At 33.3% G+C, this 17,003-nt stretch overlaps 1 protein-coding gene across 1 annotated transcript; it reads right to left on the bottom strand.

Moving 5' to 3' along the window:
* Positions 1-11,521: 11,521 nt before the first annotated feature.
* On the bottom strand, positions 11,522-11,911 carry LOC148583526 (indole-3-acetic acid-induced protein ARG7-like). Its single transcript, XM_088511449.1, has one exon. It carries the CDS (start codon positions 11,909-11,911, stop codon positions 11,522-11,524), a length of 390 nt encoding a protein of 129 aa, XP_088367575.1.
* Between the last annotated feature and the right edge of the window lie 5,092 nt (positions 11,912-17,003).

Below are 17,003 nucleotides of genomic sequence, written 5' to 3'. Positions count from 1 at the left end.
AAACAAACCTAAAAAAGTACGAAAAACCGGACCACTTCCAGAGATGGGTTGCCCAATGGGAGCCGCGCGAGACTCCGAGATTAAACAACTGATTTGACAAACAAACACAGACGATAACTTTAGGAAGAAATCCGAGCTTCTCTATATATATATATATATATACACATCTAACTTTATGTATAAAGCTATATATATATATGATGTACGTATATGATTACGTATACCGAGAGATTTTTTTATTTTATTTTGTTCCTTAAAGTTTCTAAAAAATATAAAATAATCCAAACCTTAATCTTTACAAAGCTCACAAACCTTGTTGGGGGAAGTTGTTGGTCTGTCTCTCCTCGGCCATGGCAGTGGAAGTTTTATTGCAGAGGAGAAGGACGGGAAGGGAAATGGTGCATTTGGAGATGGAAACAATTCGGAAAGATAAACATCAACTTATATATCTATATCTATATATATATGCTGTTCCGGATCCTTGTGTAATATTTTAAGCAAACGGATTACTGCTTCAATTTAACTTTATTGTCTTATGTAATGTCAATTTGTCAATCACCGAAAAGGAAATGAGTAAATTAGTGGAGATAGCATTATACGTTAATTAATGGTTAATGAAAATTTTAATTTTTTTAATTTTTTTTTTTTTAAATTTCTTTTGGGAGGGTTTGGGGAGGATCCAATAAAAGATGAAATAAATTATGGATGCCTTCTCTGTTTACTCAATTGTAAATCACATCATGCTTTATATATATTTGAGTGGAAGTTGGTTAGATGGGGCTTAAAGACAAGTGCTTTGGGTTTGCTCGTGTGTTAGGATAAAATATAATCATGTGGTTAGTTGCGCATACAAAGTTTTATCTTAGATATCTTTGAAAAAAAAAAGACAAATTACGGTGCTTAATTAATATACATACATTCTAGCTTAATTTAATTCAATTTGTAATACGAAATTTGCCTAATTTCGATCTCTTGACTTAGAGCACTCATAGCGGTTTATTTATTTTAGAGTTATATAACTTATATGTAAAATACAGTACTCCATTACCAAACAATATTGTATAATATTATATATATTGCACTTACAACGGCTTATTTCAGTAGTCTCTTAGTGTCATATAATACGAGAAACCTTGACTTTTTAAAGGGAAGAAACTAATGTACCATCCAAACATCTTTCTAAAAGTAAACAGACAACTTGGTCAGTGGTAGATTCAGAAATTTATTTTAGTAAGGGCAGAAATAAAATAATAAATTATAATGAAATTGTGGCCCGCAGAAAACGGCTCATTGCTACCTCAGACATGAGAACTTTCATCACAGGCTTCACAGAATAGAATCACGGCGTCGTAGTAGCCAACAATGATAAACAAGCACAAAAGAAAAATTTTGTGGTAGCCTAGTAGGTAAAACCGTAAAAAGTAGTATAAAACACCATCTCTTTCAGCTTATTCTAGTTTTTGGGCCGAAATTTGGATTGGACTAGGTTTTATAGGGGCTAAAGTGTCAAAGATATGAAATTTGAGTTTATTTTATAGGGGCTAGTAGACAATTTGGGTGTAAAAATATTTTTTTTAAAAATTTACCAGGAGCGGGTGCCCCTGCCCGCCTCTATGTGTATTTGCCACTGAACTTGGTCATATAGTTCTTAAATATAGTTGAAATGAATGAAAGGGGGTTGTTCGGCAGTTGTACTTCGGTCGATTGCTAGAGTATTGTTTTCAAACCGTCGTATTTTTCTAATGATATTACATGTTAAGTAGAGGAGTGCAAGTTGAGGGAGAAAGGAAGGGAAGTCACATGATTTTCCCCGCACAGGAATAGTGTTGATTTGCTCCATTAGAGGGTTCTTATGCTAGGCTGTTTCTTCGTTGCACCATCCGCGAAAAAATTCCCCTAATTAAACAATCATAGCTTATGCTTTTTTCACTTGTTATTCTAAAAGAGAGAACATAATCATTTGATATAAGGTGGTTGGAATCAAAGGTACAATCTAAACTCATGGGAATCATTCTCCCACACACGCATTAAATACGGGGTTACTTTGGCCTTTTCCACCGGACCATGTGAACTTTTTTTTCCCCGACAAAAGTAGTGTTATAATATTTTGAGGTAATTAATATTTACACGAGCGTCCAAAGCATGTAAGGAAGTGATCGTGCAAGTAGCCAAGTATAATATATGATTACATATATCGATCAAATGATTAAATTAAAGGAAAATTTTATTTTGGCCCTCTAAATTTTCACTCGATTTTATAAATTTTTTCTAAACTTCTAAATTTCTAATTTTGGACCCCTAAACTTTTAATTACTCTCAATGTGGATCTCTCCGTCAGATTTTAAACGTTACATGATGTTTATACCCCTGACTTTTGTATAAAATTTTAACTTACAAAACGTTTATTTTATTTAAAAAAATGAAAATCAAGGACATTTTGGTTTTTTTTTTTTTTTTTTTTTTTTTTTAACGGCTAAAATTAACGGAAATGTTCTAATTGAGAGTAATTGAAAGTTCAAAGGTCCAAAATGAAAGATTTGAAAGTTCATGAGGGGTTTGTAAAATCGGGTAAAAGTTCAGGAGGCCAAAGTGAAGTTTCTCCTTAAATTAATTTTTTCTCATCTCATTAAATCAAAGTTTCATTCATTTAATTTTTTTTTATTTTATATAATTTAGAAATATTAGTGTGCCTTGCCTTGACATGATACTACCACATCAATCAGCTAACACAAACAAAGTTTCTTTCGTCGTTATTGAAGGGTAGCCAAACAATTATCCTCATTCACCCTCATGGGTGGATGACCATCCTTTTTGTAGCTATGTGTTACTTGAATGTTTTTATATATACGTAATGAGATAGATTATTAGGTTTTGAGGAAACTTAAACCCTTTAAATTCGTTAAAGGGAACCTAAAATATTTTCAAACATAAAATTTGGATTAATTTTTTGATTTTTTTATTCATAACATAATGACATTTAAATAAGCAAATTATTACAATATTTTCTAGGGCTGAGTCATCAAGACTCTTACCTAAAATAAAATAAAGATAATATCAAATAAAAATAAACACAATAAAATATCATACCGTATCACATATTTTAATATATTCTAATATGTTCCGCATAAAACTTTATTCTCGTAACAATACGAGAGTGGTTGTTTACTCTCACCAAACTCTTGAAGGTGGCCGTCACACTACCCCTTTGAACCATAGTAGTCGTGATCACCTTTCTCGAGCAAGATCCGATCACCCTACTCTTTGATCTAGTGCTAAACGAACTACACTAAGTCGGGTTGTTTGACATTAAATTTGGTGCTCAAGATCCCCACGTAGTAGTTAGGAGTGGTGATGATCAACAAAGAGGGAGAAAGCTAGTGCGCGCAAAAACAAAAACAAAAAAAGTGTTAACATGACAGTACTATATCACACTGTCGTATCAATGCGTAAGATCAGTACATAAGGTATATATATATATATATATATATATATATATATATATATATATATATATATTTCATTATTATTTTTCCAGGTAGACTATCATGATTAAATTGTGTATTTGCAAGATTTCATCTCTACAGGTAAGGATAAAAGTTTGCCTACATTGCAATTTAGAAAAGTAACGATGTATGATGGAACTTTCCTCCACCAATAGGGCAATATTACCCTATTTTATTACTTCCTTAGATTAAGGCCTTGTTAATGTGTTTCTTGCCTAACTACTCATTTTGTTACTAAATTTATTTGAACTTTTTAGTAGCTATTGCACCATGTTGCATGTTTAGAATCCATTCTGGTGTATTAAAAAATAGTTTCTTAGGGAATGGACCTCTTCTACCCATAATTAGCTCAAGAAGGCTCGTCCCAAACCGGTATTACAGGTAGGCTAAGCCCGGCTAAGCTTAGAGAAACGGGCACATCAGCTTTGAGAAGGCAAGTATTTAATTAAGTGCATTACCGTTTTTAGTCCAATTCTAGCTTAAGTATCAGAATGTTTTCGCTGGAACGCCGGCAAGGTAATTTTAGTGCTTAATCTTCTTCCTGTTTTGCAGGCTAGCATTTGATCTGGGACTAGGCGTGCGGTCAAGTGGTTCTTCACATTCATTCTTTTTTTTTTTTGGAAAAGTTCATTGTGTGGGTTACTTAGAAAAGAAGGTTCATTCTAAAGGTTGTGCCAGTGAGACAAGTACGAGCGAAATGGTTGGGGTGGAGGGGGACCCGATTGACTAACCGGACCACAAGTGGAAAGAGGAATATTTCTACTTTCCCCGGTCTTTGCCTCTTCAACTAACTTTTTCTAAAATTCTGATTTAAATTAATCTAAACCTATGATAATACTAACAAATGAAAAATAGTGAGTGGAGCAGCTCTAATTATTTTCTTTTTGACACTTTGAACACAACCTTTTTTAACATCAAATCATGTGATTAAGCCGGGCATGCGGGCTGTGGCAGCGCATGAGGTGCACGCGCGGCGGAGGGAGTAATCATAGGGTGGATTCAAGGATGACGAAAAGGTGGAAAGGAGGCATGTTGGTGGGGGAGGGAGCGGGTGCACAACAAATCTGGTTGAACTCTTCCCTCATTTCCGGTTGGCACTCAAAATGAAGCTTAACGGTAAAAAAAGTTATCTAGAGAGCGAAGAGAGAGAAGAGCTCACTTGAAAGTTTTAGCCTTCAGGTGATAGTCCCATGTGGTTGGTCTTTAATTTGGCAATTTTAAGGATATTGTTGGACTTTTAACACTATGGAGTGATATATAGCTTTGGGTTCTAAATATAGGAATCATTATGTCGACATAACTTTTACATTAGCAAAAGTGATGCTTATAAGGACTGTGTTGCCTGTGAGTAAAGAGTAATACCATACATATTTTCATTTTATTCTTTATCTCTTTATTTTCGGACGTGACCTTTATCTTCTCGTTAATGCCACCTTCAACCACCATGAGGTAGCGGTCACGTCCATTCCATCAAGAAGATACGATGGTCGCGACTATCAAATCAAATGTCAGAAGAATTGGTGCGCGACATTGTTACTTAGAAAGAACAAAAAATAAGAGTAAAGTGATGGTTAATTAGGACAGATGCGTGCGATTGTTATGAAGCTATAAACAAATCAAAGTAAAGGGACCAAGTACAAATCAAGTTTTTGCAGTTTCTCTCAATCACCTTTATATCCTTTTTAATGGTTTTTGTAGCTTCAATTATTTGTGTTGGCGAAGCAAATTGATAGGTCTTCATGCTCATGATGTCCCCTTTCCCCCACACAAGCATCAGAATTGTTAGGTTCAGGAGTCTCAGTTTATTGAATGTCTTCAAAAGCGACAGATTTCAATAAATTTTGTCATTTGGTCCCTCTGCTCTTGCTACATCATAAGCAACGATATGGATATTCTTTCACTTAGTGTCCAATAAGAAGCTCATGCCGCTGCTTAATTAATTATGGTGTCTACTGTTGTTAATAACAAGTTGATGCTGCTGCTTAATTATGTTGTCAACAGTTGCACATAGGACTTTTTCTAGGCTGATGATCATTGGGGTCACATGGTACTTATTCTGTTATTCAGGGTCCCATATATATATATTTTCTGGGTGGTATTATTATTTTTTTTTTATGACAAGGCAGCTAAAACCAAACTAATGCATTTTCATATTCCATTACTTCTATATATGTGTTGTACGGACTGAGATACTGTGCAATACTTAGGGTGGTTCCGTCACCTTGCACGATGGGGTGACAATAAAGAAGGTAACGGAATAAAAGCTCGATTGTGGTGGAAAGGTGGTGGTGGTGGTGGACAAAGAGATGAGGCAATTGTGCTAAAAATGCAATGCAAATTTTTGAGATGATGTGATGTGACCGTTCATTTAAAATAATGATAAAGATTAAAGGTGTTAGACATGATCTCAATCAATGTTGTACTTGTTTTATTCAATGACGCATTTCTTTGTAATAAACTATGAAAGAGAGCGCATGTGAGAAGGAGAAGGTTTAATTCAAAAAATAGTTTACAGGTTTTAAAATATAGAAACCATTTTACGGGTATTAAAGAAGGTTTTCCTAGTTAATTGAAAATATTTTTGGTTTGACCACGATTTTTAGTCATACCAAACACCAGAAAATAAAGAAAATGTTTTTTGGAAAATATTTTAAATCAAAACAATCGAGAAATGATATTAATGAACAATTATAGTGAATTTGAAGGGAAAAGAGAGTGGAGAAATCCTTCAAATGTGGTGATTAGCACACTACTCAAGTAACCATGGAGCTCTAGCCCTTTCAAGTGAATTGTCTTCTTACTAAACCTAGAACTAGGCATAGGTAGAGGTGGCAGCTTTCTGCAACAAATATTCCTCCAATAATTGGCACTAGTTATATATTTTTGTTGCATGTACTTATTGTTGCGTATACACGTGTGAGTAAAAACTAATTAAAAAAATTTCATATTATAAACATATCATAAGCGGATACAGGTGTGAGTAAAAAATAATTTAAAAAATCTCATATCATAAACATATCATAAGAATAAAAATAAATAGTTAATAAAATCCAATTTGGACCAAACTCGTTAGTTTAAGCTTTTGAATTGAGTAATATCCTAATATGTCTTATATATTCTAGTCACAATCAAATACCTTCCTTTAAGAACGGATCTTCCCAACAATAGTATTAGAGCCGATGGTCCAGCAAGGCGAGTATTGAACCCAACATCTTTATGGTAAAGCTGACATGGCAATAACTTGAGGAGGAAATTAGGTTCAAACCCATTAATTTAATCTTTTAGATTGAGTGGTATATTGTCATTAAAAAAAAATACTCACTAAATAATAAATCTCCATAATGGCGGTGTCGGAGCCGGGATTCGGTAAGGCGAGTGTTGAACACAGTATGGTAGACCTGCACTTTTAGATGGATGTGTTTTATCTTTGCATTTCCCTCTTAGAAACAAAGCAAAGAAGTGGGCAGGAAAAAAGATAAAAAGCAAAGAACAGGATGGCCGTACATAGGCGTGCTACCTTAATCCTGTGTCCACATGATCAGACAGTACGAAGATGCCAAATTTAAACTAACTAAACCACACTCATATGCATTCTTGCTGTTCCAAACTTTACACCCAACTTATTAAATTGGAACTACACTTTATAATGGAGCTATATCATTTGTTTTGTCCCTCTTTCTTTTTCCCACATCTAGTCCCACATTGCAAACATAAATAATTTATATAAAGGTATAAAGGTATTTATAGGGTCTAAGTCCCACGCTAATTCTTTATTAAGTAGAATTTGGATTTATTAGAAATTTTAAATTGATTTGTCTTTTTAAAGTGATAAATAACGCTTATATAATTAGTGTTTTTTCTTAAGTCGTTAAGGATTTTCTACAAATGAAGGCCACTTCTTACATCGAACGTACGTAGCGAAAAATGCTACATATTAAGAATGTAACATGTTATCAATGAGAATTGATCGAGTATATATTATTAGGTTATTACGCTTTATGTTGTAAAAAAGTTTTAAGCCAAAAATGTCTTTTGATTTATTAAAGAATAAACGCTCAGTGCAAGAAACAATCTTAATTTATATAATTTAAAATTTTATAATTTTTTAAAATTGTAGAATCCTTGGTGAGAAGATGAAGTAGAGAGGTGAGCCATCATTGTTTCCCTCCAAAAAGGATGAAACAAATTATTATTAAATCGTCATTGTTTTCCCCAAAGAAAAGCATTGTGGGCTGCTTGCATTGTTCATTGCGGGGGACAAGGGAAAATTTTATATGTCCCACTAATTAACTAAAATACATTATCACATGAAATATAAAAAACACTTGGTTGTTCACATGATTAGGCTACAGAAACTACTACCGAGTATTAACTGACATGATTATGTTTTTTCGTAAATTACGACGTTCTAATTAATTTTCTTTTTCCTCGGAATAATAATAATGTTTTCTCACGTTGGCCCAAAGGTTGTATACATTTCTCATATATATATATATATATATAATAATTTCCCGACTACTCCAGACCTTGTTTAATCTGGAACTCCAAAAGGGATATGCCTTAGCTTAGTGCCTCTGTAATGATGTCAACCGACCTTTTGATTACCAAATTGTTCACCCCAAGATCCAGCAGAACAACAATATATATTAATTACCTTCTTTTATTTTTATACCATATCCTTAATTACTCTTTTACGTCATTAGGGCAATAAATTATTCTAGTTGCTAACTTTTTTATTCGGGAAAGTACCATGAATCTCCCTAGTGGTCGGGGACCAATTTGGATTTGGTTCTAGTTGGAATTAAACCCATATGAAATATATATTTCAATCTCAACCAGTCCAGCTTCATCTAAAATGCCCATAAAATTCTACGGAAAAGTGTGTTTCTGGGACCTCACATGCACGATCAGAAATGTGATGCACCTCTTTTAAACGTGCTAAAGTTTTGAACTTTAGCTAATGCATGCTTGAACTCTACTAAAGTGACTACTTTGCAGTTGATGAATCCTTACATATATAAGGTATTTAATTTTATTATAATTATTATAATAATAATAATAATAAGCCAAACTTCAAATCCTAATAGACCATTTGCGAAACAAAGTGGGAAACCTACGAATTTTTTATATACAATTAATATTTTCAGTGATTTCAAGGAGTTTTAAAATAGTGGTATTTTCTAATTAACTTATCAAATTTACCCTATAGAACTCCTTTCTATCATTTACATAAAATGAGCTCGTGATATTTCTTTTTTAATTTATTGGTGCGCACATCAAAATTACAGATTTCTTTTTCTTTTCTGGTCGGATTAAACAGTGAGAAAATATTATAGATTTTTTTTTTTTTTTTCCCCTTTTAGATTCCTGTTTTTAATTTGGCCATTTTAAAACCCAATTAGTTTATAAAGATTTTAAATCTGGGCTTAGTTTGTCAAAGCTATTTTATTTTTGCTTTTGTTTTCTGTTTTCAAAATAAAATATTTTTAAACAATCCAAAACAGAAAAACACATAAAACTACTTTTACTTTTACGTCATATCATAACTTTTTTTTCAAATTAAAAAAAATAAAAATAAAAAAACCCTTTAAAAAGCATTACCAAACGAAACAGACATTCGTCTATTCTTTCCTCAGATAAATAATAAAAATGATATAAAACTACAACTACACCATTTTTTATTAAAAAAAAAAAAAAATTGAGTCTAAAATTAGAAATCGAAAAATAATAATTTACAAGAGGATTTTAGAATATTTTCCCTTAAATATTTCAGAATTGCGTTAGTCAGGCCCCTATACGTTAAAGCCACTGGTTTAATTAGTTCCAATTGGTGGGCCGTACTGTGCAACCCAAACTAAAGCTAAAGAGTTCCTAGCCCAATTGGAATCTGGTTTGGCTCAAATCAATGGGCTTAATGAGCTTAACCCACACTTTTAGAATTTGATTGTCATTAACGATCCATTGGGCCATGTTATTGCCACGTCATAAATAAATAATTTGATAGTTTTCTACTAGAAAAGTTTATTTATTATTATTTTTTTTTTTTGCCAAATAGAAAAGTTTTAATTGGATGCCTAAGATGATGGGTCAAAATCGTATTTTCTCAATGCTAATAACACGTGGGCCAATCAAATAATACTCCTAGTTTAACTAGGATCGAACTTGGTTGAAACTATATAATTAAGAAACCAGTAGGGTCCATGACACTCTTTTATGTCTCTCACTCTCTCTCTTGTTGTTATGTTAGGGTTAAGTTTGTCACAAACAATCAGGCTCACGTACGGTACAGTTTCAAGTTTCTAACAATCATGTCTCTATCAATGGCGTTTCTAGCCATATTCATTATTTCATCGTTAATCTTGCTGGCGGCGCTGATCAAAATTTTAGCAGAGAAGGAATATTTCTTTGAAGAAGAAGAAGAAGAAGAAGAAGAAGAAGAAGATTTCTTTCCAGAAGAAGAAGAAGAATTCTTTATAGAAGATTTATTTCATTCTATCATGTCGAAGATTGATTTCTATCTTTCTACCTTGCTCTCTTTCTTTGTGGAGATTTGACGGCGTTTTAAATTAGTTCAAATAAAGAATCTTGCGGCTTATTTCTATGTATGCTCTCTCTCTCTCTCTCTCTCTCTCTCTATATATATATATATATGGTGACATCCCTATAGCTTATTCCGTTCATGTATGTCAAATTCTACGTGAAACGCAACAATCCCATTTTTTATACTTGAATTTTTATTTTTTAAAAAAAAAACAGAGAATTTTCTGAGAAAGGAATATACACACCAGAGTAACTATTTTAGAATTACTTTAGGCGGGTGTTTCATACTGTTAAATGATCTCTTGCTCTGATATTATACTATATATCATTATTTATAGTATTCAATTAATATTTTAATTAAAATTGGGATCTGCATTAGAGACCCTATGTATGTCAAATTCTAGTCTAGATGCAACAATCCCATATTTGCACAAAAGAACCCCAAGAAAAAAGAAAATAAAAAATAAAAAAACTTTCGATTAAATGAGAAATGTTTAGTTTTCATTTTTTACCCATCTCTTATCATCTTCATACAAGAGATAAGTAAATTTATCATTGAATATGTGAAACCACGTGTAAATTCTATAGATTCAATGCATGGTGGACAAGAGATGTATGTATATTATGTAACATTTTTCTTTCATAATTGCATTAGGGTATGGCTTTTAAAATCATTCACAAATTCAATGGTGATTTTAAGAGTAAAGCAATAAGGAATAGTGGTAAAAAGGGGGGGCGGTTAATAACCGCTCGCCGCTACCTGCCTAACCGCCTACACGATTACAGTGTATGTAGTCTGATATTATCGTATTATCATAGAAACAATATCATTTTGATTTATTTAAAAACCAATTAATTTTTTTTTAAAAAAAAAATTTCTTTTAAAAAGCGGTTAACGGTTATTAGAGTTATTAACCACTAACCGCCTAGGTGGTTAGCGTAGGCGATTCCTTTTCACTCCTAATAAGGAAGACTAGAGTTTTCATTGAGTCTTACTAAATGTGATGTGACTTTTAAAATTACCATTAAATTTGATATATTCATTATTAAATTTTGATGTATTGGTGATTTTAAAAGCCACATCACATTTCTAAAAAAAGATGTTAATCTTTCTTATATTATTATTACTTTGATTTTAAAGTCACATTAGTTTTAAAGGGAATTACTCATATGTTATATGATTATCGCATGTAAATTTATTTACGTTAGAGCAATTGGTTTATTTGGCTTGCGATTGGACTTGATTTCCATTAATTCGGTCTTCCTATTTCATAAACCCCATGCATGCTAATTTGAAAATGCGTAAAAGAAGAACAGACAGCAGCGGGAATTTATTCAACAACCGACATATATAGCAAGGGTTTGTTTGCTAATTAAAAAAAGGAAAAATACAAAACAATGATTGCTTGTCATGAAGAAACAAATAAAACCAACGAATTCATTAATTGATCAAAAAGCTACATATATAGTACAAACAATTATATTTCTTTAATAAACTTGGCCGTACGTCTTGATTGATGAACAATTTTCACGTCAATCGAGCTTCTTGGGGCAGCAAGATCCATCATCACCCTCTCAAACTTCTGCGTGGAGCAAGATAACGTGATCGGACCTTTCTTCTGCGCCAAAATCTCCTCCTGAAACTGATTAAGCAACGCTTGAAATACTGTGGAAGACAAATATGTGATGGGAACCAAATATCTTCTACGCTCTTCATCATCCACATCCACCTCCACCGGAAAGAACCCGCTGGGGAAAAGGTTTTCTTCCATGAGCTTTTTCTTGATCATGGGGGGGTCTGAGTCTATGAAACACTTCAACCGTAGCTTCGCCTTGAGACGACGAAGCCCTTCGCGAATCTGAGCCATCTATATATATCGCACTAAATATAAAGGACGAAAAGAAAAACTTGCAAGCTAATTAGATTGTACGTAAGACTAATTGATCTCAGCGCGAAGGTAATTAAAACAGGACGTGAGGCGAGTACGTATATACACACTAAGGAGGAATACAAGGTGGTGTTCGAGTGGGACTAGGGATTAGATTTTCGTGTTAATTAAGATTTGATTTTCGTGTAGAATTAATGAGAACTTTCTAGTTAAATCTTAGCTTTAATCCATGTAATTGCCACGTCATAAATAAATCCTTTTGACAGTTTTCTACTAAAAATCACTAAAAACAACTTTGGCCTATCAAATAATAATCCTAAGGATTAGAATTGGTTGAAACTATTTAAAAAAGCAGTACGTAGGATCCATATCTCTCTCTTGTTAGGGTTAGAGACTTTGTCGCAAACAAAATCAGGCAGAGGGTTTCTTGATTTAGAAACTTTATCATGTACAGCCTCATCATGACGTTTCTAAAAATCATGATTCTAATATGAGTAATGGTATGGACCATTTTTTTATCTTCTTTTTATTCTCTTAAAGCTGATGTGGTTTTCAAAAGCACCATTCAATTTTAGATGAATCATACTTGAATTTTGATCCAATGGTGATTTTGAAAGTCATCTCAGCTTTAAAAGGATAAAAAATTGGTCTCTACCATTATTCTTCTAACATTCAAGTTGTTAAATAGCTCTCATACCATGTGAAAATAATGATAATGCGAAAATTATAGCGGAAGCAAGAGAGAAAATGAACACAAAGAACTTACAGGTGGTTTGGTGTTAGACACTTACGTCCACCACTAAAAATACCCCTAAGGACTACATTGTGCTCACTAACTTGATTTGTTTACAATACAAATGTCTTTATTTATATATAGGACAATATCTAAATACAAGTAAAGTAATCAAATCCCCTTGATTTGACTACAATCCAAATATTTGATTATAATCAACCCATAAATAGAGAATATTTGATATCAGGATAATTATGAAATATACAGAAAATATTATATATTTTCTATATATTCTAACACAAGTTGCTAGCAATCGCGTCTCCAATAACGTACACTTGTGTTTCTAGGAATCAATCTTCTTGGATCGATCTTGCTGATCGAAGGCCTCTTAGAAGAAAAAGAAGAAAATCGAGAGAAAGAAGAAGAATTCTTTATCCATGGTTTAATTTCTAATTTCTATTTGTCTTGGAAGTTCTTTAGTCCAAATAAAGAGAATTAATGTATCTTCCTAATTATTTCTATGTATGCATATATGCAGGAAACTTACATAAGAAAGGCTTTTAATTATCTCATATTTCATAAACCCTATGCATGCTATATATATATATATATATATATATATATATATATATATATATATATATATATATATATATAAATAAGAAGAAGAAGAAGAAGAAGAAGAAGAAACAGCGGAGTAAATTTATTCGACAACTTGACAAAATTACAAGGGTTTGTTTGCTTAGAAAAAAGAAAAAGAAAATGAATACAATGTTTGCTTGTCCTGAACAACAAATAAAAGTAGTTAAATTGCACCCATTCCAAAATCATGCATGTGCCTAGTTGATGCATGAACATGTACAGTAACTCAGATAGCCTTTTAAGGTGGAGCTCCACCTACAACTGCAATATAAAGGAGCTAGGGAGTGGTTCCACATTGTTTCAAGCGTTTTAGGTTTTCATTCCATCTTTTTTCTTGATCGTAGCGTCTCCGCATACACTTCGACCTTAGCTTTTCCTTGATCCAACGGTGTCGTCTTTCTCGAATCTTAGCCATCTATATAACACAATATCAAAAGTGCCACGCTAATTAAGACAAAAAGAAACTTGTAACCTAAGACTAGTACGTACATATGTAAAATTCTCCAACCTGCGGGTGCAAATTTAAAGGTTATGAACCATGTGGATGAGTAGAAGTTGGGATAAGATTGAATAATGCTATTCCTTACATTCGTTGTATATCGGATGATGTGACATGTTTTAAGTGATTATTCTTTGACATGACAATGGTAGGCAAGACAAAAAAATGTGCTGCCAATCTAATAGCCGATGATCTATGCAGTAAAGGTGGTTAGGATCACAAGATTTGGCAGTTGTATCACCTTTGAAGATTCCGTTAGAGTCGGCAGCCCATGAAGCCAGGTTAATATTTTTTTGTGATAGTGTCACATCAACAATTTTTTGGGCTAACACTTCAAAAAGTATAGAAAGTAAAAGTAAAATGGGAGTGTCTATATTTTTCTTTTTTTTTTTTTTTTAATGCGGACGTGTATAAAACCATAACTTTTCTACATCCCAATGTTATTGCCATGTCGTAAATAAATAATTTGAAAGTTTTCTACTGGAAAGTTAATTTAAATTGGACGCCTAATTAGATGAATGATCAAAATCATATTGCTTTTGCTAAGAGCAACGTTGGCGGCCTATCGGACGTGTCATTATATGCTTTTGCTAAGAACAATCACGAAGGTTTTCTTTAGAAACTTTAAGGAGAATTACCATCAGTGGTGGTGTGTACGTGTCATTATGTCATAAACCCTATGCATGCTAATTTGAATGTGTAAAAGTAGAAGAGATCGACAGCAACGGAAATTTATTCAACAACCCACACACACACACACACACACACACACATATATATATATATATATAACAAGGGTGTGTTTGCTAATTAGAAAAAGGAAAAATACAAAACAAACAAATAAAACCAAGGATTAATTCATTAATTGATCAAAAAGCTACATAGTACAAACAATTATATATATATATTTCTGTAATAAACTTGGCCGTACGTCTGTCTGGATGAACGATTTTCATGTCAATCGAGCTTCTCGGCAGCAGCAAGATCCCGCACCCACTCAAACATCTGCGTGGAGCAAGATAACGTGATCGGACCTTTCTTCTGCGCCAAAATCTCCTCCTGAGGCTGAAACTGATAAAGCAACGCTTGAAACATTGTGGAAGACAAATATGTGATGGGAACCAAATATCGTCTACGCTTTTCATCATCCACATCCACATCCACCGGAAAGAACCCGCTGGAGAAGAGGTTTTCTTCCATGATCTTTTTCTTGATCATGGGGGGGGAGTCTGAGTCTCTGAAACACTTCAACCGTAGCTTCGCCTTGAGACAACGAAGCCCTTCTCGAATCTTAGCCATCTATCTATAAATATCGCACTAAGGACCAAAAGAAAAACTTCCAGGCTAATTAGATTGTACGTACGTAAGATTATTAATTCTCAGTGCAAAGGTAATTAAAATAGTACTTATATCGATCGGTACATATATATATATATACACACACAAAGGAGTAAGGAGGAATACAAGGCTGTGTTCGAGTAGGACTAGGATTAGGTTTTCGTGTCATAAAAAGATTAGGTTTTTCAATGACAACGTTACGTGTAGAATCAGAACTTTCTACTTAAAGCTCAGCTTTAATCTATGTTTATGCCACGTCATGATAAATAAATCCCTCTACAGTTTTCTACTAGATCAACGTTTTAATTGAATGCCCGGGATGATAACAACGTGGCCAATCAAGGATTTCTGAATTTAATTCGTTGAGATTGAGACATATGTTCTAAATATCTTTCAATCCAATTTATAAAATTGAAATATTTTTGAACATGTGAAAAACATATATTTATTTTATTAGCACGTGAAAATCACGGAATACATGAGAAATTTTCTGGACACCTAATTTAAGTAAAATTTGTGTCATATTGAGACATTTCGAACAAGTTCAGTTTTAACAGAAACTGAACTCAAGTGCTATCCTCCAATCAAATAATGAACCTTCTTCTATTCGGATTGGAGAACGGCTTAACTATTTAAGAAACAGAAAAGTTCGTAACTCTCCTTCTATCCCACTCCATCTCTCTCTCTCTCTCTCTCTCTCTCTCTAGGGTTCTCTTAGAAACTTTGTAACAATCATGCATTCTTTCAATTGGTTGTTAGAGTTCTTAGAGCGAATCCATCCCAAGAATCGTTATGCACGGCTCATGAAGGCTGAGAAAGCGAAAGCCAACGCCGTTCGAGTTCTAAAAGGTCACGTGGCATTGTATGTGGGGAAAGAAGAGAAGAGGTATGAAGTTCCGGTGAAATATCTCTCCCTCCAATCATTTAAAGAATTGTTGGCCCAGTCACAACCCTATGAGCTTGATATTAAGAATGACGGCCCAATCGTGCTTCCGTGCACTATTGAGGTCTTCAATTTGTTACTCAGAGAGGCCAAGGCATACTACCGAAGTTGTGCCTTTTGATTTCTTTTATTTCATTGGGTATCATAGTTGTATGTGGGGAAAGAGGAGAACATGTACGAAGTTCCGGTAAAATATCTCTCCCTCCGATCATTTAAAGAACTGTTGACCCAGTCACAACCCTACGAACTTGATATTAAGAATGACAGCCCAATCGTGCTTCTGTGTACTATTGAGGTCTTTAATCTGTTAGTCAGGGCGGCCAAGGCATATTACCAAAGTTGTGCCTTTTGATTTCTTTTATTTCATTGGGTATCATAGCTTTTTGTTCTTTGTCTAATGCAGTTGTTTTGGGGGATTCAACTCTAATGTAAATTATTGGGTTTCTATCAATTTGTTCATATTGGTTGAAGATTAATCATCTACCTTATTTCTTTCATTTGTAGTGGGGAGGTTTCCGTAGCAAGAATCAAACCCCACTCTTCTTTGCTTTTCTTTCTCGTTTTCTTTAATTTTTTTTTCTTCTCTTTTTTAGAAAAAAATCCTGCTGACGAGTCCAGACCAAAAAAAAAAAAAAAAAAAAAAAGAGTTAAGACCTTAAATGCTCCACCTTCACTATTATGGAGAAATGGTTGACAACTCTTTTATAATGCCCTCCAATTACGTACGTGCATGCTCTAAATGGCTCAAATAGCTAAATAAGAATATGTTAAAATTAATTTGCGTGTTTTAAGTGCTTTTTCATGTTAATTACTTTAAAAAAAAAAAAAAAAAGTCAACTAATATAAAATAAGTGTGATAAATGACTTGACCTAAAACTAGTCTTTGATTAGAAACCACAAGTTGGATCAATGTAAA

The sequence above is a fragment of the Corylus avellana genome, chromosome 10 (assembly GCF_965113065.1).
Source record: "Corylus avellana chromosome 10, dhCorAvel1.hap1.2, whole genome shotgun sequence".
In the NCBI taxonomy this organism is placed as follows: domain Eukaryota; kingdom Viridiplantae; phylum Streptophyta; class Magnoliopsida; order Fagales; family Betulaceae; genus Corylus; species Corylus avellana.
The sequence above is the reverse complement of the archived record's forward strand: the minus strand, read 5'-3'. Positions and strand labels throughout refer to the sequence as shown.